General features: G+C 35.1%; 1 protein-coding gene across 1 annotated transcript in view; it reads right to left on the bottom strand.

The window, feature by feature from the left end:
* Positions 1 to 280: 280 nt before the first annotated feature.
* The window catches only part of LOC145478980 (tubby-related protein 3-like), a 23,569-nt gene continuing 872 nt past the window's right edge, over positions 281 to 22,977 (bottom strand). Inside the window, exons 3-15 of the mRNA XM_081457202.1 lie at positions 21,550 to 21,616; positions 20,391 to 20,436; positions 13,860 to 13,946; positions 13,414 to 13,520; positions 11,225 to 11,419; positions 10,579 to 10,673; positions 10,320 to 10,434; positions 8,113 to 8,225; positions 6,663 to 6,777; positions 6,057 to 6,155; positions 5,766 to 5,853; positions 4,820 to 4,903; positions 281 to 3,620 (exon numbers count right to left, since the gene is read on the bottom strand). Coding sequence (XP_081313328.1) covers positions 3,487 to 3,620; positions 4,820 to 4,903; positions 5,766 to 5,853; positions 6,057 to 6,155; positions 6,663 to 6,777; positions 8,113 to 8,225; positions 10,320 to 10,434; positions 10,579 to 10,673; positions 11,225 to 11,419; positions 13,414 to 13,520; positions 13,860 to 13,946; positions 20,391 to 20,436; positions 21,550 to 21,616 — 1,345 coding nt within the window. The 3' untranslated portion in view covers positions 281 to 3,486. The remainder of the gene's footprint in view (positions 3,621 to 4,819; positions 4,904 to 5,765; positions 5,854 to 6,056; positions 6,156 to 6,662; positions 6,778 to 8,112; positions 8,226 to 10,319; positions 10,435 to 10,578; positions 10,674 to 11,224; positions 11,420 to 13,413; positions 13,521 to 13,859; positions 13,947 to 20,390; positions 20,437 to 21,549; positions 21,617 to 22,977) is intronic.

Genomic DNA, 22,977 nt, shown 5'->3' with positions numbered 1-22,977 from the left:
ACCAGTACTTTGAATACAGTTTTTTTTTTTTCCTTTTGGAAGATATGAGTCAACAATATCATAACTATTAAACTGGGTGAGCTAGCTAGTTCATACGAACAAATTGTATAACATTGGGAGTGATCTTGACTAATAATTTGAATGAGCCAGGAATCCTTTTCTATGGTATAGTCCTGCAACCCACAGGGCTTTTTGTTTATTGGTTGTTTATGGATTACTATACATCATCAGTTGAACAAAATTACACATATTAACATTAAAATACTGTCATTGTTTAGTATATGTTTGCATTTTGTTTGAGCAGGTCAATGGATACTAAACAATTACTGGATGAGGTTTTTGTGATGTCCAGAATAATCATGGTCCACATAGGGGTTATCAGCCAAAGGCCGAGGCTAATAACCCTTACCGAGACTTTGATTATTCTAGATATCACAAAAACCACATCTAATAATTGTTTTATTATACATTAATTGAATGAAAAGAAAAATAGAAGTCATGTTTTTGCTTCTTAACTGACAGCAACCAACACAAAGCATGCAAACATGATTACCTGTGACCTTGAGTGTCCTTGACATGATTATTGTAATCTGCAGCTAGATGATGTCACAGGCGCTGATTTAGAAAATTCTCTATACACTTTCGGCCAATCCAAAAAGAGATAGCAAGTTCAATGTATAATAATTTCCCTTATTGCGCAAATAAAAAGCCCTGGGGTTTGGAGGGTGCCATAAATAAGAGAGTGAAACAGGACATTTGCAGAATACTAGACAGTGGCATGATACAAATAGTTATAACCTCTACCAGTCTTAACTGACTCCTAAGGAGATTTATGTGAATTATGTACACAACCTGCATTGGAAGCAATATGCAGAATTGTTAGTGAGAATAACTTATCATTAATGATGCATAATGCATAATAAAAGCATAATAACATACATTCAAATTGCAAAATGTAATTCTGTGAATGTCATTTAAAGTTGTTGTTAATAAATCAATTGTTCTTTGACATGTTTGTCTAGGAGTATTAAAAATTTCAAAGTTGTAATGTTCAATGCATTAGTTAGCTGTAAGAAATAATTGCAATTAATTATAAGTACAGTTGGAACCTACTTATTCGAACTCCGTTATTTCGATTTCTCCATAATTTTGAGCTCAAAACGGTTTGCCATGGATTCCCCCTACAGTCATTTACTATCAGTTATTTCAACCTCCCGCTATTTCGAAAGATTTTTCGTTTCCCCTGCTGGTTCGAAATGGCAGGGTTCAACTGTAACTCTTATTGCCACCCAGAGACCATATATAAAACTAGCTTTAAAAAAAGTTGAAAGATCTTTTTGGCTTGCTGGAGTGTCAGGAATTAAATGAAACAATATTGGCATAAGCATTTAGATCAGAACAAAGAGGACAATATATAATTTCTGAAATCTGATGTTCAGTTTAATCTACTTGTATTTTCCGAAAAGCAAATCTTGAAACTAGTCTTAAATTACCAAGAACGATGAATGATGAAAGATGCCTCGGTTACTGCATTATTTTAATGTGCCCTATGATTTTAGGTTTGAGAGTAGCACCATATCAGAGGAGTGTCCAAATAAAGGAAATGTTAGAATTTAACATTAGATTTAGAGGCACCGCTGATTTGAATGACAACATCCACGATTGAAAAACGAAAATAAACAAAGGTAAGTTAATTCTTTAAGGTTTTCAGTTTGTTGTCTTAAGTTATCACTGTGAATTGAAAATTACAGTCAAAAAACAACTAGGCACAGAGGAACCATTTTGCAACTTTTATCCCACTGGTCAAGAAACACCAAGTCACAACACAACCTGTAGTTAGTGCCAAATCGTTCATTGATTTCCCTTGATTTCCAGTACATGTACCGTAACTTATCAATGTTCATTATCAATGCTCAGTGAAGGCTCATTGTACAGGTTGCCGTTTGTGAGCTTGGTTTAACTAGACATGTATAGTAATAGAGCTCTGTTAATCTGATAGGGTGGATACAGGTATGGATTAGAGGTACGTGTAAGTCAAGCAGGATCTATCAACACTAAACGCATAAATTACTCTTAGCCTCAATATATGGATATTCTAACATAACTATTTCTTCCATATTCCTCTGGTGGTGGTCTCTATACAGTAAAACCTTCAGAAACCCACTCCACCCAAGAATGAAGTGATGAAGAACATTATTGGATTCATTCAGCTCAAACTTCTAAGTTAACACATCTTGATCTTCTAACAGTGTTGACAAGTGGATTTGATATCATTTCAAAGTATCAAAATGCCTGGGACATAGAGCCCAAAAACCAAACCAACTGCAAGTCTGGGATCAAGTCTCAATTCAATTGTGATGATTTGAAGTTTGAGAAAAATAATGAACTTCACTCTAGGGGGAACACTGGACCTGTTTCAACTATAATCGTATCTATAACAGAATTTTTGATCATGATTGGTTCTCTGCATGCCTATTTGACATGTAATCGGTGCATGATCATGTGGGTGTCCAATTACAGGTATCTAATTTCAACAAGTTGTAGATAGATACCTTCAACATTGGTACGTCAATTACCCACGCTTTCTTTTTAATATTTGCTAGAGTTATTGGAGGCACTACTCACTTTTTCGCTCAAAAGAAGTTCTCAAAAAACGTTTTTTTCATTTTCAAAATTTTGTTATTGATACAATTAATAAGTAATTGGACTTCATGTTGTACAATTCAGGGAGTAACTGTGCTAGTAATTTTAAGCACTCGCCCGCTTTCTTGGCATGTGTGATTACTCCCCGAATTGAACTCCACTCAGTCCAATTACTATTACTAACAAAATTCTTTACATTTACCCAACAGACATTGATTAATTACAAACTGTTTAAATTTATCATTTAAACTTTCAATCAGTATCTTTCAATATTCAGGTTGAAAATTATGAGCTTTGGTACATTTTTTAAATTGTACAATAAAATATCAAATAAATAAATTCCAACAGCTTGCAACAACTCTATCACAACACAATGACTTTCTACTTACAGAATTAAAGGTCTTTGTTTCATGACTCCATCTAACATGACCTAAATGTAGCTGTGACAGCTTTAAAACTCAAGCAATGTGACATACATGTATCTGTGGTCAATTTCCAACAAACATGGACTGTCACTGGCAACAATCAGACAATTCAGGGCAAATTTTGAAATTAATTAGCATTAATGGAACTTCTTTGGCAGGGTTCAAATAATTCTGGCTCTGTCATACATTGTTGCAGAACTTAAACTTCCACCTCCAAAGTGATATTAGTCAACAGGGGTGAACAAAACTCAAAACTTGTCTGCACATTATTTTAAGAATACATGTACCAAGTATTAGTAATCTACATTAAATAAAATGAAGCCAAATGAATGCTTCTTGTTTTAAATTCTTACAAAATTTAACATTGTTTAGAGATTATTTCCTATATTTGCCAACCCTCTGTCATATTCAGTTGAAACTATTCACAAGCCAGCTTGCCATCAAAACTGCTCAGAGCCACAGCGAAAGCTTGAAGAGCACACATAGGGTAATTGTAATCCATAGTGAACACATCTTCAGCCACCCGACCAAACTGCATGATGATGTAATCCACTAAACAAGAGAAAAGAATTTTCTTGGTGGGAAAGCCAACAGAACTAATACTAAAATACACCACCCTGTAGCTTCATGCAAGATGCAGTGCTGAACAGAAATTGCATGGCTTGTTAATCCATGAACGATTACAACTCACAGTACTATTTAACAGTTAGATTATGAGTTCGAGATTTCCTTTAGGTGATAGTTAATGAGGCCGAAGGCTGAATCAACTATCACCTCATAGAAATCGAGAGCGAATAATCTAATTGTTTTAGTAGAAATCTAACTGAAATGAATGCAAATAAAGGTTTCCAATTATTTTTCAAAGTATTATTAAACTTTACACTTTAAAAAAATCGCACGGACTGAACTGTCATTGGGAATTTGCGGTTTTCTACGCGTGTGCACCCGTTTTTCAATAATTTCAAGTTTTTAAATTCAAAAAACTGTAAATGTCCTTGATTTAGTCTTCTCAGGAATTTTGTTATTCATTTGCATCTTAATGTTTCTCCAAAGCTTCGGGAATACAAAAGAAAGTCACAATTTCGTAGACGACTGACAGCCACTGCACTCTTATGGCTGATAGTGTACAAGTAGCTCAGCCAATCAGATTGCAGTGTTTGCATTAGTATACCAGTAGAATTCTAGATCTGACTATACTAGCTTCATTCTTAGAAATTAAGTGACTCAGATTGATCACAGCCTGCCAAACATGTCGTTTAGAAATGCAATACATGAAGCATGAAATGCAAGTGCAAAGGGTGAGTCCGGAGCACAAAAAAGGATCAACAAAAAATAGCTATTTTCTCATGCTCTGATTTCCTGCTGGTGCACTGTGGTTGGTTCTCTGCCCACAAAGCAGGCTGTCCTGCAGACTACTTGGATCATAAATTTCAAAAACAGTTGACAGATAATCAGTTCTTTTATGCATGTACTTGCTTTACTTGTTTGATCATTTCTGTAAGGGAGGCTTCTCTAGTTCTGTTTATGACAGGTATGTGCACAGTACAGGAATTTCAATGAAATACATGTTTTAAGCAAGCAATGTACAGTACTTAGGGGTTAACTAGCGACTCTTCAGTTACTGCTTGATGCATGTGTTTGGTGCATGAGTGTTGGGCAACTGTTAAAGACAAGAATGGCCCTGCAATAAATTAAAATCATAATACATGTACAAATCTGAACTAGTACTAACTTTGAATTAAGTCACTCACCATCAGCATCCATTACAATCTGAAAATTTTTAACTGAAGCTTGTGTCACTCTTCCATGAAAGTTTAAAACATATGATTGTGTATCTGCCCAGGTTAAAAAAAAAAAAATTGAAAATGATTCAGTTGTCTCCTTAATTTAATTTACACTGTCAATATAATTTTCTTCTGTCAATTTTTATTACAGGGTTAACATTTTACAATTACCCCAGTAAAAGTTTGTTTTGTGTACTTGTTCAATGTAACAGTCCCTAAAACATGTATGTGAACATAATTTAATTGTTTAAAGCAATCTCTTCTGACCAGAGTTGGTTTGCTGTTTCTATTACATGTACATGTGAATTGCCTTGGCTAACTCTTCTAATTGTGAGTCACAATTGTATTATTTTCTCTTTGAATTTTGCAAGCTAAGTACAGCAGTCATGAAAAGTGTTGGGAATGTAAGCTGTATATTTATTAATGCTTTTCACAACTCAACACTTCTCACAATTCCTCTTTAACAATTAACAATAATGCACTTACATGTAATCTTTAAAAAAACTAAACTTGAGGATTAATTTACCAACATGTACAGTGTAATAGTGGGAGGCGCGGTGGCCTCATGGTTAGTGAGCTCGTCTCCGGATCGAGCGGTCTGGGTTCGAGCCCTGGCCAGGGACATTGTGTTGTGTTCTTGGGCAAGACACTTTACTCTCACAGTGCCTCTCTCCACCCAGGTGTATAAATGGGTACCGGCGAACTTAATGCTGGGGGTAACCCTGCGATGGACTAGCATCCCATCCAGGGGGGAGTAGAAATACTCCTAGTCGCTTCACGCTACAGAAACCGGGATAAGCTCCGGCCTGATGGGCCACTTGGCTCGCATGCAGACTTTACCTACCTACCTATAGTGTAATAGTTATAACCCAGCATTTCTTTTAAAGCACACAATGAATTAAGTCAGACATACCATCATTCCACACTGGAGTTTTGTTATGAAGTTCCAAAAGATTCTCCATCCTCTTGTTCTTGTATCTTTCCAATAACCCATCACCATCCTATAGCAAAAATGCATTAAATAAAACATAACCATGGAAAATTGAGAATGCATATACCCAGTGAGTGGGTGATCTTTGATTCTTGCCACTCTCACCTTTCTGCACTTTTTAAAAGTCCCTGTTTACATGTATGCCCTCTCAACAAAATAATGCCTTGAGCAATGATTACAAAATTGCAGATTAAAAAGATCAAATCAACACACCGTGAGGGGTCGCATGGGTATCCTCTGTTGATCAAGCCCCATTCCTGGAAGAATAACTGTCATTCTGCGAGGCCCTTTGAACCCAAGTACATTTGTATCCTGTAAAAGGGAAGAAAATCTTGTATTTACATCAAGTGTATAAAAACAAACATCTGCCTAGCCATCATCTGCTGGTAATTTTTAAAATAAAAAAGGTCCCACTTAAAGTGGCTCCCTATAGTTTTGTGCTTGCTCCTGTGCTTAGGATGAAAGTTTAAGAAATCAGTGCATGCTCAAAGGAAAACATCAGGTGTTTTTCAGTATTTTATGATGTCAACATGAGCATGCAGAGCAAAACTGACAGTGAATTTTCTTGTGTTTCTGCCAGTGAAATTACATGAAATTTGGCAGACTGGCCATTGTAACAAATATTTTACTTTAGTTGGAGCTCTTTTTTCAGGGAAATCTACATGTATCTGACCAGTTTTTTTTTTTTTTTTTTTTTCTGCAGGGGTAGAAGACATAAATTTGCGAAAATTGAAAAACTGCCTGTACAAACCCTTGGGTAGTTTTTTCGTCTTTAAAATTTGTATCCTACCAGGTTTGATGGTTTATACATGTACTTACATAAATAATAGCTGCTACTTCCTCTCTAATATTTGAACCATCAGACATAACACCACCTTTTTTGGGATTAACACCATTGTTGAACACGGTAAACCTTGTTCCTACTAAATTGGATCTGTGAGAAGAAAAAAAAATTGAATCAATTCAGTACAGTTAAGTTGAAAGTACATGTACCTACAAGTGTTCTGAGCAATGAAAGATACACTGTATTTCATGTAGTTCCATTAAAAATCACTTATAATCATCATCATCATTTTATTCCTTAATAAAATCTACACTTTACAGTTGGACTGACCCACAAATAGCTATGCTAGTCTAGGCAGGCCAGACTAGCAGGCCACACTTACAGTGCAAGCTTTCTCAACGGATACTGTCATAAGCAGACAGCTCTACTAACGACCACCTTCACAAAACCCAGTTTAAAATCCCATACAAACTCTGTATTTACTCATTCCTGTATGCAGACATTCTTGTAAGCAGACAATTGGAGGGCTTACATGTACAATCTAGACCTTTCCTTTGTTTTTAAGCTCCCGTAAACAGACACTTGAAAGGAATTGGGCCTGACTTTGAAAGATACACAACATCTGTAAACTGTATCACTGCTTTTTGTTACAATGAGACTGTTAAGGGGAATGTTAATGCTGGCTGCAATAATCACTTGTTCTTTTATCACCAACATCCAGATCAGGCAGTAAAACAATAATAATAATAATAATAATAATAATAATAATAATAATAATGGTGGTACTTTTGGATTTCAAATATTTACTGTAAACTGGGCAAGCTCCTGAAGGTGGCCATCTTTCCCTTACAACTCTAGTGGCCACTTACGAGAACTACTCTCATTAGCTGCCAGCTCTAGTTACAGACACCTTTTTCGCATCCCAAGGGTGTCTGCTTACAAGGGCTTTCACTGTATCTAGAAAAGTGAATGCACGGTTCTGTTCATTCTCAGTTATATTCCCAGTATATCAGAGAGCAACTAAAATCAATTCTCACAATGAGCTGAGGGCCATGCCAAGCCAAAAGACAAACCATAAAGCTGGACCTTTATATCACAAACAATAAACCACCAAACTCATAATACAAAAGTGCCAAAAGTGGCCAAAGGAAACTAGGACCAAAGAAAACTAGCGAACTGAAGTATATTACAGCTTCAAAAAACTGTGACTCATGAAACACCAGAAGGGTGCATGTCACATCTTCAAAAAACTTAAAATATATATTGACTCCAGTGGTAAAACCCCAAAAACGTGGCCAAGAAAAGGAAACTCTCATATGCCCTTGGACCAAGCCATGTGAGCTAAAACCCTATGCACAACAGAACCCAGAAGTGTGTGAGAGAAGCGTTTTCCACTTTTGCTGCTCAGCCAAAGGAAAACCACTATTAATGTCTGGTAATGCAACATGTACCAAAATTAATAACATTAAAATCAATAACACATACCTTAATTTTCCAATAAAACTCTCGCCACCTCTTGACAAGTCAGTTGCATCTGTACTTATTAGATAGTTTGAGGTTTTGCTCTTTTTTCTCTTACGTCCAGCCAGGAGAAATATCTAATCAAAGTAAAATACCGGTGATGCACCAATACCGTGTTTAGTTTGATCAAAGGTACATGTACAACAAGATTGTAACTACGACATTATGATTCATGGATTTACAAATCCACCCTTTGAATGAGTGTCTCTGAACCAAAACCAGTATCATCCCAATTGATATTTCATAACAAACCAAAAAAAAAAACTTGTAAACAGGTAGCTCAATTCTTTAGATTTGAGGTGAAGCCTATTTTCAGGCAACACAGGGCTTAAAGTTACCGTAGAGGATTAACAGACCTCTTATGCCATCAAATCTTTGTCAGCTTTTACAATCATGATATGCAAAAGGGATATGTCAGCTGTGTTAGAGAGATGTGGGAGGGATTGTAAATTATGTTCAACTTAGTTCTCACTGTATAAGAAACACATTTTAAATACCTATGTATTTTAGGCGGTTTTAAGAAAAATGCTGTAAGGTATGAATCTTTAAGTTTTTAAGTTTTAATTTTTGGAATTAATTTTAATAATATTGTATTTCATCTGAGTCCCCAATTAGTGCTGTTGGCGCTAGAATGACCAGACATTTTAATAAAGGACATCGATGCAGACTTGTCGATTTGGTACCTGGAAGACACTGTATCTAATTACAACTGTTTTTATTTTCTAGAGACCTTTTGCTGCAATCAGCATCAAGCAGGAGTTTGATTTGAGAAGGCAACAATTAAAACCTATTTCTAAGTTTGCAACACTTTGATCATATCCAAAACAATTTGCAAGACAGCCTAAACAACGCTAGCAGTTGGTTGAAGTTAAACAAAGTGGTACCTAACACAAAGAAGACGAAACACCTGCTCATAGCTACATGAAAGAAGTTGGAACATGCTAACAACCCAACCTTAGATCTTCACTTGAATGGCAACCGCATAGAAGAAGCCAAGGACGAAAAACTCTTAGGCGTCAAGATCGACAAGCACATTAGCTGGCACAACCACATTGAATATTTAATTAGGAAGCTGAACTCTAGAATTCATCTACTTAAAAGAGTGAAAGGCTACCTTAATCTCCACTGCAGAAAATTGTTATTTAATGTGCTTATCAAGCCTGTCTTTGAATATTGCTGTTTGGTTTGGGGTAACGCCCCTAACAATCAACTGCTGAAAATACTTAGGTGCAGAAACACTGTAGTAGGTTAATATTAGACGCTAATTTCCACGATAACTCGGTTTAACTGTTCAAGAAACTACAGTGGATGCCAATTGATGATGTAATACACATGAAGAAATTGTGCATGATGTTTAAAATTGTGAATGGGGAGTGTCCGCATTATTTTACAAGTTATGGAACCTATGTTAAAAACACCCATTCTTATAATACTTGAGCTTCTTTTCATGATCATCTGGCGGTGCCAAAATGTCGCTCCAACGCAGGCCTACAAACATTTCATGCAAGTGCCACTTACCTGTGGAACTGTCTAGACGACAAATTTAAAACTATCACACATGAAAGAAACTTTAAGAAACTTTTAGTGAACAACTTTTTACAAAGTAATTCAGACCGTGAACATTTTACCGTCTCTAGAACGTTTTGAAAATGTCTTGTAATATATCCGAATTCATTTTATGTGCATGCTGTATTATATTTCAACTTCTTCAATATTTTAACATTTTTTAACTAAATATATTTTTATATATATATAGCCCACAATGTAAACTACTGGGTTACCAGTAATTGTGTCAGCTATTAAAGTGTTTTATTATTATTATTATTATTATTATTATTATTATTATTATTATTATTATTATTATTATTATTATTATTATTATTATTATTGCTTTAAGAAGTCACATAAACTAGTCAGATTTGCTTCAAAAAAGAAAAGGCAATCTTGAGGTTGAGCTCATCCAATTTGTTTCATGAATGCTACCTATTCAGGGCTCAACTTTCAGGAAAAAAACCTTGGGGTCAGCTGGCCCCTAATTTTTCAGATTTATTTGCCAGCAAAAGTATTTCGGTGAAAAGCATAAAATGTTCGTCGCCAGTGAAAAAAAAATTGGTTGCACTGGCAACCCTGCGGTCACAACAGCAAGCTCTGCTTTTTGATCAATAAATTACCTTCTTCCCATCATCTTTCTCCATGTGTAGGAAATATGTAGGATACATTCCTCTATCCATTCCTTTTTTGTCTCTGGTTATTCTACATTTAACTGCAGTTCCTTGTGGGGCAGGTCTATCAAGCAAGAAAACTAATTGTCAGAAATAGCGACCATAACACCGTACTGCATTGCAAGAAAGAAAACTGGATCAAAGTGGCTTTAAACAATAACACTGACATAGCTCACTAGATATCCTGTAATTGCATTTAGCTACTTACCTAAATACAAATTTTTCAAGATCGTCGATTTCAACAGCTGTGCCAGGAGTTGCAGTACCTGTATTTGGTGGGGATTCTCTGTTGCTAGGTGGTGGCTGCCAAGCAAGTAGAAAAAAGAATTACCACACTGTATTAGCAGTGATTTTATTTTACACATCATGTAATATATCAAACACGAAAGACAGTGTTTGACCACATTTCCAAACACCAAGAAGAAGTTGAAAATACAATGTGTAGCAGAGTATTTTTGATGAACTTCCAGGTGTTTGGAAATGTGGTCAAACACTGTCTTGAGTGTTTGTTCTATCTTCTCAATCAAAACTAAAACTAAGGAGAAAATAGAGAATTAAAATCGTAAAAATCTAATGCTAACTTTAATCAGATATCCAAACACTGTCACAGTCATGATTTCCTTTGTTTAAACTTAATGAATTATTAATGAGTTTGAGAAGTGTAGTTCAAACATAACTGAGCTAGGTTTAAAAAGTTCTACTAAAAAACTTTTAGTCTCAATTTCTTCATATTTGGGATATTTGTAACAATTTCAGTCTGAGAGTCTTACTTTCCACACATTATTATGTAGGTTTAACATCAACCTACAAATTTCAATGAATTAAAAAACCTTCTAAAATAATACCACTAGCACCTTTTTAGACTTTGTAGCAGAATCATATGAGGGTGGAGGCCCAGACTGTAGGTTGGGAGATGGTGTTCTTGCTCTTGCTGGTGCTATGACTTGTGATGATAACTCTGGTTCATCAAAATCATCCTTAATCCCTGCATAATCTGCACTAGATGAAATACCCATTGCTGCTAACTTGCGCTCTGTATCTGTTGTTTGCTAAAAGGCAACATTGAAAACAGAAAATGGGTAAATGAAAAGGGTGACATAACATTTTGGGCATTTTTCAGACAAGTTTACATGCCCCATCAGAGGTCAATGGTTCAAACTACAATTGTTCAAAGTACATGTACACTGTCTACTACATTATTCCATGGGAAACAAATACATATCACTAATTATTAATAAAACATTCCATCTGTGCTGGCCAAAAGCTAAAGGTCAAGCTTACAGTGTAGGCTTGAGCAGTTATTCTCCTCAGAAATACATTGTCACTCTCAATGGGAAGCACAAGATAGTCATACAAACAGTTGGGTGTTTAAAGCCAGAAGTAGCAGGTTGACATAACATCTTGAATTGTAGTTAGCATAATTATTGTTCATAATTTTCTAGTTTTTGTTTTCAATGAAAATGCTTCCAAAATGTCAACAAAAGAATAACCACATTGGCACAGTGGAGCCAGGGACACTTAAAGCCAAGCAGTGAAGTTTAAGTGGCTATTTAGCTTGAACTAGTATACCAAGTGATTATTTTTGGGCTCAAGTCAAAACATTTCACTACCATCAGAATCCCAAGAAAAAAATTTAAGTTATGTTCTTAATTAATTTTCCCTTGCCTTGCACAGACATGCTCACAGCAGTGGGGGTATTTAATTTCCGTGATGATTATAAAAATGCTTGCATTGCAAAACCACAAGAAAAGGCCTAAACCTAAGTTAAAGAGAGTTTTTATGTGGACATTATGTGTGAAAAGCAAGCAACTAATTTGCACAATCAGGAGGTTGATTGTTAAGCCATCATGTGGATGATACAGTCAGCTCCAACTAAGGAGGCTTTGTTAGGGTAAATTCTAACATGCAACACAGCTCTGAAACTGCAACATGAGGAGCTGAAATGAAGACCAATGATGAGACTGCATCTATCAAATTACACAAGCAACAAATAGAAAAGCAAAATGAAAAACCGCATTGGCAGTGTTTAAATTAGACAACGACTTGTACAATGTACAAGGCAAAGTGAAACATAGCCTTTGCAGATTTAAACTTTTCTCCCTTAGTTTCCATATCGTACTTTGTTAATACACTATTTAATTTGGTTGATTATAATCCAAGGATAGAATATTTTGGCAACCGAATTACTAGCTAGAATGCATAATTTATGTTAATTTTATACATTATGAACTTTAATAAACATTTGTGATATTATCAGTGGCTTTCCCAACGAAATTCTTACAGCGACATGCGAACCTTGCAGTATAATTGCAACATGAAAAGGTTTGAAACTCAGAAGTCTGTCTTGTCAAAGTGTCGGTCTCATAGAGACCTGTATTCCCTAAGAGAGAGTTGACTGTACTTGTAAAGAGTTGCATGTCTTACAGCAACAGGAAGTAGACCAGCTTATTTGTGGAACTTTAGACATTTAATTTTCATTCTCATACTGACAAAACACTTGAAAAATCACACAAAAATTTAAAATTGGACCCACAGTATAATGGCCAAGTTTGTAGTTAAGCTACACATTTCACTAGCTGTTCTTGACATATTGCCCTGTTGTTACTTACTGTTGCACAAAATGTAACAACCATTTCTCTGCCACTGGAATTTTGCAAAGTAACATAATTTTGTCAATATTATTTGTCTTGGTCACCAGAGGAAATTTTAGTTCAGCAATGGGAATATTAATTTTAATCTCCCCAAAGACCCTAAAAATGTTTGTATCACACTGAAAAAGTCATTATTTCACTCTGAAAATAGTAATATCTTAATAACATTTAAAAGCAAGGAGTTAATGCTGAAGTATACATTTTGCCCCTGGGGTGATCACATGATCAGCCACACCAGCGGTCAAAGAAATTTAACCCATTGCATGATCTCACTCAGCTTTGGTCTGCGCAGTGAAATTTGCCAGGACTGTAATATGAACTGCTAGTGTTCCAAGTCCAACTTAAGATAATGAAAGATTTTACCACCACCACTAGTATGTCATATCACTCACTTTTGTCCGTGGCTGCGGTTCTTCTTCTTCTGATCCAACATTAACCAATAGGCCACCCACAGAAGGCTCTGGTGGGGTGGCATAACTTGCTACAGGGCCATCTATACCTAAAACCAAAAAAGTTAAGCTTGTGCTTGTGAACACTACAACATTTACTTCCTCAAACATACCTGTATCTTGTAGTGAATTCACTTACCCATATCATTATGTACATGTATGTAAATTTGTTTAGAACAAATTGAAATGTAATATTTTACTGTTAATATGTTGTTGTCCACTTTGGAAAAGTGTCTGTCTTAAAAGTGTTTTGCTAACAGCTAAATAACTGAACCACATCAGAGATCAACTCTAAATTTAAGTGTCTTTAAGATATTGTCTACTTTAACATCAAGACATTAAAAGCATACTACAAATGTTACTTTCATGACAAATACAAATTTCCCTACCATGTAGTTGTGTTCCACCAAGCACCAAAGGTGTCCTCTCTGAATGACGAGACATTGGGCGAGCTACATCATTGGCTTGAACCATTCCTTTAACAAAATTGCATACAGTACATATGTCAATAATAATCAATGTAAATATACTGTGATTTGCATTTATTTTTCTTGGATTGAACCTTTTCTAACTACAGGTAGCTACATTTTTATTTTTCTTTGTTTCATATTAAGGTGACCAAACACAGTTTCTCGTTCCTGTGCCTGTTTGGCCCCCAACAATAGCCACATACAAGTGCTTACATGTTAAAGTGCCTATGAAGTGAAATTTTTTTTTTCATTTCTCTGTCGCTTGTTATGTCTACTTTTCAAAATTGCCAAAAGCGAATAATGTTAAAGAGAGAAAAATTTGACTTTTTGCTGTTCAAAGTTCGAATTTGACAACCAAAAGTGGGTCCATTTTGCGCGAGGCCAAAACAAATGTATTACAATGCCGTGACATAGGAAATTGTTCAGATGACTTCGTCGCTACTTTCCGACTCTTGTACGTTGGAACTTTCACTAGAGGACAGATATCCATCAAAATCTGACATTTTACTTGCAAAAAAAATGGCGAACTTTGAAGAAATCTCCTATGGCAATTCACGTAGCTACAGAGGCAAAGTGAGGTAAACAAATTGCCACAACAATTTCCTACGTCATCGCTTGTAAACTCGTTGCCAGGCTCCGGACCCACTGTTTTGCTATACTGAGCTCACTTTGGGCGGCAAAAAGTTGAATTTTTCTCTTTGTAACATTATTCACTTTAAGCAGTTTTGAAAAGTAGACATAATAAGCGACAGATAAAAGCAAAAAAAAAAAAATTAACTTCATAGGCACTTCAACACTATCCGAGTTAAATAATAGTTTAACAGAGAGAGAAATAATTATCCTTGTTGAATGATACAAATTATGTACATGTAACTTCATTATTCTGATTTCTTCTGTTACCTTTTAAATTTTTTTCAATAATTCAAAATATTTGTAGCATGCAGGGTTCTCAAGAGAAAGACACGTTTTTGAGAAAACCATTAAAACATTCAGTCTCAATTTTTTAACCAACTACCCATGCACTGCATTCAGTGGGGACCGGTTCGTTACCACCAATTTCACTGTGTAGGCCACCTTGTGGCCTGTTCATTCAACATGATTGCTTGATATTCTTCAAGTTTACATTGGCAAGTGGTGTATTTGCTAGTGCAGGGGTTTAGCTTCAGCATTATAGCAACATTCCTGCACATGGGGAAGATATTTGCATAGACAGTTCAAAAATACCTCCACGGTTGATTACCCAGCTCAGACAGGAAAAGCAAGAAAAACGAAGGCTAGGTGATAAAGGAATCACATTTTCCGAAGGCATTATTTCAAACTTAGCTGCAATGATCTGCCATCTATTCAAGACTGGAGTTTATTAGCATTTTTATTCATTATTATTTTTGAGAGCTAAATATCTTATAATTATACCTTGTGTTGATTATACCTCAAATAAGTGAAATCCTTGAGGGTTTTATTTACAAATCTACCTGGGGGACCTGGTGTTTATTCAGGACCTGGCATGTAACTGAGAAAACATGGTACATCCAGTTTTTCTTGCATTTCTGAAACAAGCAACTCATTATCTGAATTGGAAGAAACTATTAAGTAATTTTCAACATGAAAACAAGTGTGCCTAATTTGGGTTTCCAGTAATTAAGCTACGAGGCAACCTTCTATGCAACAGTAGTCTGTTTTATGTGAATGAATAATAATCACAGTACAAGTAGCTTTTGACAGCAAAAGTATTTTTTCCTCACAAGAACGTTCTATGTACAAATTGTGTTTGATGGCTCTAGAGACAATCTGAGAATTTTAATTTAGCAAGGACATTCTAAGGGGAAAGTGACAAGCAGTCATCATATATTCTATCGCCTGAAAGTAGACTCCTCTGTTTACATCATTTTGCATTTTGTATTGTCAGTGAAAAACAGGTGTGTATACAGAGAGCTCCAAACTTTACTTCTCTCACAATTGAAACATTCAATCCGTGGGTACTGCACAACTGATGGACATGGAAGTCTTGAATGCTGGCAGCTGGTCTTTTGAAGACTACGTTTTGATATTTTGAATTCCAAAAATTTCAATTTTGGATACTGACAGTCAGCCAACCCCATTGAAATAGTACCATTTGCAGCTAATTTCCATATGTTTACACAATCATTTATTTTTGAAAATTTTCACCAAACAAATTGACACTACCAAGAGTTTCAAGGCTAAAAAACGAACAAAATTTTGATCATCAAAAAAACAACAGTAAAATTTATTTCGGTGTTTTATCAGGTATGAAAGATAGAAAATTACTTCAGTTTGGCCTAATCTTCTCTGTTTCAAAATACAAAATAGAATATGCTAATATCAAATGTTTCCCTCTATTTCTTAATTTGAAATCTACCAAACAAATATATTGCATTGCATCTGATGTCATCATAAAAACTAAAATGAGATGACACTTTATTCAAATATGGAGGCATAAACTTTTTTCAATTCTAGTGTTTCCAACAACAGCTAATCTTAAAGTTAGAGCAAAATTTCAAAAATCTTAACTGTTAAACCTACAAAGTGGTTGTTTTCACTTATTTTGCTAGAAACAAAACAAAAAAATCAATCTCAGTCTGTAGATCTACATGTACACATACATGTATGCATACATGTATCTTCATATTGATTCAGCAAGGAAAGAAAGCACCAAATGAAATGTACAATGTCTGGGATGAATGTCTGTCAGAACTGTCAAAAGGTAATTTTTACATCAATCTTTTTTTATTTCCCAATAAGGTAACGATCAAGATGTGATACCTAAAGTAAGCCAATGTTATGTGAAAGCTAATGATATTGATAGTACATGTAGAACATGTATTTAACTTTTACTACATTTACACTGTACTGTAAAGGTTCCATGCGGTGTTCAATGAAAGGCACCACATGGCAGCTCCACACTCCAGGATTTAATACTCTGAAAATTATGTTTGTACCAACACGATGTTATAATAAAGTATTCCTTCTACCCGCTCTGTAATCATGTTGTTCAAGTCTAATGTCCAACAAATATAGTTAACACGCGCATGTATCTTACATGTATGCTATGAAGAGGCAATTTTTAAGCCAAAACCATCGAATACATGTATGTTATAAGGCAGATGTTTTTGTTTTTTTCAAATATTCTAATTTATTGCTTTAAGCCAATTGTCACAAGGTAGACATATTTATCATGCCCAATCATGCACCTTTTAATAATAAAAAAATGCCAAATGAAAAAGCAAACTCTACAAGACCAGTACTGAAAATTTATCAGTTGGCAAGGATACACCCAGATCACAATAAATTAAGCATAACATATGGCCATAAAAGTATACACAAACATCCCAGCTAGGATATTTAAACTTAACTTGCATGTACGCATTGATAGACAAGTCACAAAATAATACACTCACATAGATTGATGAATGTGAACTATGTTTTTTCAGCCACGAGATTGTGCCAGAATACTGCACCAAAGAGAAGATGAAAAACTGCAGTCTTGTAGCTTTCTGTTTAGTAGCTTAAAAGAACACCTGTACTAGTCTTCTGAACAAAGACAGGAATTCAAATTAGGAAAAATAACCAAAAGGAAAAAGAGCATCACAAAAACAAAGGAACTTAAAAGGTCTTTAATAGGTCCAGTCGAAGGAGCAAGAACAGATAGGAAAATGCTAATAAGCTCTTGTATGGTTTTCGAAGTTAATACATCTGATTGGTCCAAATACATTGCACCATTTTCTTCCACCAAAAAGATTCAATCAGGTGCAATCAATAATATTAAATTGCATCAAACCAATCTCTAATATTCACCCGAATGTAAATTTTAATTCAAAAAATAATGATGTTATCATTGTTGTATTTGTCTGGAAAATCTGTCACAGCAGCGCACTTTAATTTGGTGACTTTCCACTGCTTATCATTTTCCATTTTGTATTAATAATCAATCTTACTTCACGTTAAGATAATGGGACCTGCATGTAGCGGACTCTTTTTTCCATACATGACTGTCGGTAAGGGAAACCGGTATTTTAAGTATATAATATTTCATAGTTGCCAACATATAATTATCTTCAGAAGCATGCATCTGAGCATTAACAACATACTGCAAAGAAAAAAAAAAAAACCAAAAAAAAATCAAATTGGGTATCAAACATGACATTGAAGATTAAAGTCAGCAAACACACATTATCCACAAGTAAGACCAGATCATGTTTGGCTTGTGTATGTAAATAAAATTTTGTTCACAGCTCAAGAGAAAATTTTTACAAGCTAGGAAAGTAATTTGGCTCTCTTTATGAAACTCACACTTTGACAGGATGAAAGTATATGAATTTTGCAGAAAAGGAATCCTCAATCAACCAGATGCTACCAAACTGCATTCAATAACTTAACATCACCAAATGTTAATTCTACCTTCTTTTTCAAGACAGTTTATTGGAAACCACCATGATTCAAGAACAAGAACAAGAACAAGAACAGTTTATTTCTACTACTGTAAACAACTAAAAGAATTTACAAGATTATAATTATAAATATATAAATAAACAGTACAGTACATACAGTACATACGTATATAAATAAACAGTACAGTACATACAGTAGTGGGACACCCCAAATTCAAACCTATCTTTTCCTCATTACTCTAATAATTACATGTACTGTATAACAGTTCCTACTCCTCTTTCAAGATTTTGCAATATTAATCCACAGGCAAATTATCGACACTATCAGACACTCAAAAAGTAAACATCTCCTTCAATCTGTGCATGTAAATAGTGCAAATCCAGAAAAGGGAAATATTTCCTGTATGAATTTGCAATTGTCTAATCAGGACTATTTGCAGCTGAATTATCAAAAACCGGTTGAATTTATTTTTGGCAAGATTCATTTTAACAATATGCAGCCTAGAAGACTGCACTTGGCCAAAAATTGATTCATATGCTCTAGCTACGTGTACCTCTGCATGAGTGAAACATGATCCAGGGGTTTCATTAATGTTCTCAGCAGGAGGGCAACTGGTTTTCACACATGAGCAAAACTACTGTATATTAGAACTGAACTCCTTTGTAAGAAAAACTTTCTGCTAGATGGTCAAACCAGCCAAGCAAAATTATCCTCACAGCCGGTCAATTTGCCTGGTGCCCGGCCCTTAATGAAACCCCTGATGATCTCACAACGAATTTTCAATGACCAGTTTTGCCAAGTTTGATGCCCACTTAGCTAGATCTAGGTGTTTTTGTATTAACCAATGGTGATAATAAATACAATTACATGTACATGTATGACTGGGGAGGATACTGAAGTCATTACACCAAGTCACTAAATTAACAATATTTGAATGCCCATCATTCTATACAATAATGCATGCACTTGTGCAAGTAGTACATGTATCTCATAGCTTTCCAGTACAGTGTACAATAGTTGTGGTAAACGAGAACACTTTTCAAAAGTTTCAGTGTAAAGTGTTCTGCAGCAGATGAAGACAATCTCACACAAATTTTCTTTCATGTGTTGTTGTACTAATCAAGCTTTCTTCAGAGTTCTCTGTTGGTCTCCCAGAGCTTGGTGAACTAGTTTTGACAGATTTTAAAAAATGTCTTTGCCAAACACCACTGACCAATGAGCTTTTTTGACCTTTTGAAATGGAGTGTTTACAATTTTATTACATCAAGTAAGATGTAAGATGGTAAATTATTGAAGTACATGAATAAATGGCCAGAAAAAGAAATAATGTTTACTGAGAGTTCTATATATTTTTAAAAATCAAAAATTGTTTTTCAGCCATGAAAATGACGTTGACAGCCAGGTATTTTTTCTGGTTATTACATGTATCTAAATCCCTGTTTATCTTATAAGAACTTTGGCTGCACATGTACACTAAGAAGTTGTTTTCCATTGGAATTTCGCTAGTGAATGATAGTATTTGCATCACAAAACTGTGCAAAGAGATAAAAGCCTTTGGTTTCAATTGAAGTTATCATACTTCCCACCCACTCCAGGTGTTATCTGTCAGTTTTGTCGCACAGTCAAACACCTGCAGGTGCACATGTCAAATAAAACATTTTAAAATTTCCTGTTCATGAGTCAATTTCTATTAGATGTCTTTGCTACAGTGTAAAGTACTGTATACTTAAAAGTATGTATATCCTGACAATGCATATACATGTATCGCTAGACTATGGTATTAATACACTGTATTATGTGTAGGAATTAAGTCCAACAACTTTTTTCGAATCAGTATCTTAAGTTTCTTAAAAAATTTGTCAACTCTAAAAAAGAATCAAAATTGAACCATCAAAATTCCACAGGCAGAGAAACCATTACAGAACTGTGGAGTGGCCACTATCACAATCGAACAAGCCACTCTTGGACTAGTGACCTAGTAAATACAAACATTTCACAAGGTGTACAAGGATGAAAATTGACACCAGTCACATTCAAACCCACCTGGTTGGGCTCGCTTCATTTCATGTTTCTTTCTCATAATTTCTCTCTGAAAAATAATTATAAAGAGCCAATAGTTTGGTAAAGAAGTATATGTAATGGAAAAATAGATTGGGATAAATTACAGCTTTAGTTACTTCTTAACAATTATGTATTTTTTTTTAATTTGTGGAGAGAGGCACTGTGAGAATAAAATGTTACCTCAGGAAGGCAATGCACTAACCCTGACCAGGGCTCAAACCTGGACCACTCGCTCCTGAGCCCAGCACGCCAACCATTACGTCACCACACTACCTACAAAGCATGCCTTGCCAAATGATACTGAAGTTGGAACCACATTCCAACAATATAAATGCACAGTCATGCATGCACAACTAGCAAATGGAAACTGTTCTGATCAGCTCAGTCTTTCACTTACTTCAATCCAATACTCAATATATCAGTGAGTTTAAGAAACTTGTATTTGTTGCAGTTGTAGTACCCATATGTGTCTGACTTGAACTACATAATAAATTCATTGAGACTTTCTCAAAATTTCAAACATAAAAAAAAAATTGGGGGTCGCTTACTTGTTTTGGAGGGGAGGTAAATCGTTTTGATAACTGTACTAGAAATCTACATGTAGAAGCTTCAGTCATGTAACACAACCACAAAATAAGAAGAATGAAGATGTCTAGGTAAGGTTGAATGTGTTTATCTCGGCAAAAAATTGGTAGATGTAGCTCTACAGAAGGATCATTGCAAGTCACACTCAAATTAACAGAAAATTTTGATAATGCATGTGAAAAGAAAGAGTAAAAAAACTCCAAACTTCTGGTAATCAGATTTTGTTTGTTTTTATTTTTTGTTAAAATGGAGAGAATCAGTAAAGGAACTTATCTATGAAAAGAAAAGTGGACATCCTTGGCCATTTAAGAGAGTAAACTACAGGTGGAGAATTTAATGCAATCGGTTCCAAGCCATTTACTTGTTTACATTTCTTCATTAACATGTGTGCTCACTGCATGACGCAGTGTGACACTGCAGTATGAGTCACATGTAGAGTTAAGATGCACAGGAACAATGGACACAGTGTTCTTATGTTAAAGCTCATAATGTACATAATAGGTTACCATTATACAATATAGGTAGCATTTTAAAAACTACAAGTAAACATTTCTACCTGCTGTTGTAATTTCCTTTCACGAATGCTGTTTGGATTGACTGAATGAGCGTCATCTTCATAAACACTGTAAACAGAGTATCAACAACACTTGAATTTACTGTACAGTAATATAACAAATTTATAAGTACATGTAATTTAACTGAAATAAAATATATTACTGTTTTCCTACAATTCTCAAGGGTTCTCCATGCAAAAGAAACCTATTGTAATTATACGCACCAGTGCTGGAGAGTCTCCTCCGTTCTCTGAGTTTGGAATAAACTAGTGCACACACAAACATTTTTATGGAAATTTTAACACAAAATATTTCCACAGAGTTTTGTTGACGACAATGATTGTAAGTTACTGTTACTCTTGGCACTTGGGATCTTAGGATTTCAACCCTATGACACAACTGAAAATAGAATAGTAATGAAATCTGCCTGGAAATATTTGATGTTTGGTTGGAACATTGGATCTACATCTATGTGTAAGGATAATGAAAAGTGCTGATAAACTTGCCAAATATTCTTTGCATTATGAAATTCTGGAGAGAGGTGTTAACATCAAGAGTGGAATCAGTAAAAGTAGAGTATTCACCATCAAACTACTCTAGCCAAAAATAGAAACATGACCATGTCTACCTTGGCCTAAACAAGACATCCTTGTGATTAGTCTGGCAACATCACATATCACCAACAGATATTACAAACAATGATGAGCAAAAAAATCTTACTGTTATTCTCTGGTGGTACATGTAAATGTGTTTCTCAATAAACAAAATGTTTACCAAGAAGCAGCAATACATGTATGTAGGATGTTCAAGTTATTTTTGTCCTTCAAGTGGAACAGCAGAATAAACGTGCACCGCACTCTTCGAAGTTCTTGAAAAATTGTTACTTCAATTTCAAACACGGAAGTTGCACATTCATCATATGCAGACCCAAAATATTTTAGATTAAATGCAACACGTACAGCACTTTTTCATGTAGATCGTTCTTTGAAGCATTAAATCATAGTCATTTCATGTGCGCTGGATATTTCAAGATCCAAATAATACACTGAAAACTCACCTGTCTCGATCGCAGTGGATCTTATTGCACATTGCAAAAATTTCAACTCTGAAGCAGATTTAATTTGTAGGCCAAGGGCACATTCTTTTCAAGAAACCACCTAATAACAATCACCTACTACATGTATCTATGCTTTTCCATCTTGGCCATCAATGAGTCGAATTTGAGCTTAATACATGAGGATTCCTACACTGTTGTTGTTGCCCAATTTTGTAACGTTTGGTCAAAATGACTCATGATCAAAGTTATGTTAGGTACACGGTAAGCTTATTAAATAGTATATGGGAAAGCATAGGTTTACATAAAATAATTTCTTAACAATAGGCTGGAAACAACCGTTTTAACGCTTTGCAAAATCAAATGGGGTAAGCTG

The sequence above is a fragment of the Orbicella franksi genome, chromosome 2, assembly GCF_964199315.1.
Source record: "Orbicella franksi chromosome 2, jaOrbFran1.1, whole genome shotgun sequence".
Taxonomy (NCBI): Eukaryota; Metazoa; Cnidaria; class Anthozoa; order Scleractinia; family Merulinidae; genus Orbicella; species Orbicella franksi.
The sequence above is the reverse complement of the archived record's forward strand: the minus strand, read 5'-3'. Positions and strand labels throughout refer to the sequence as shown.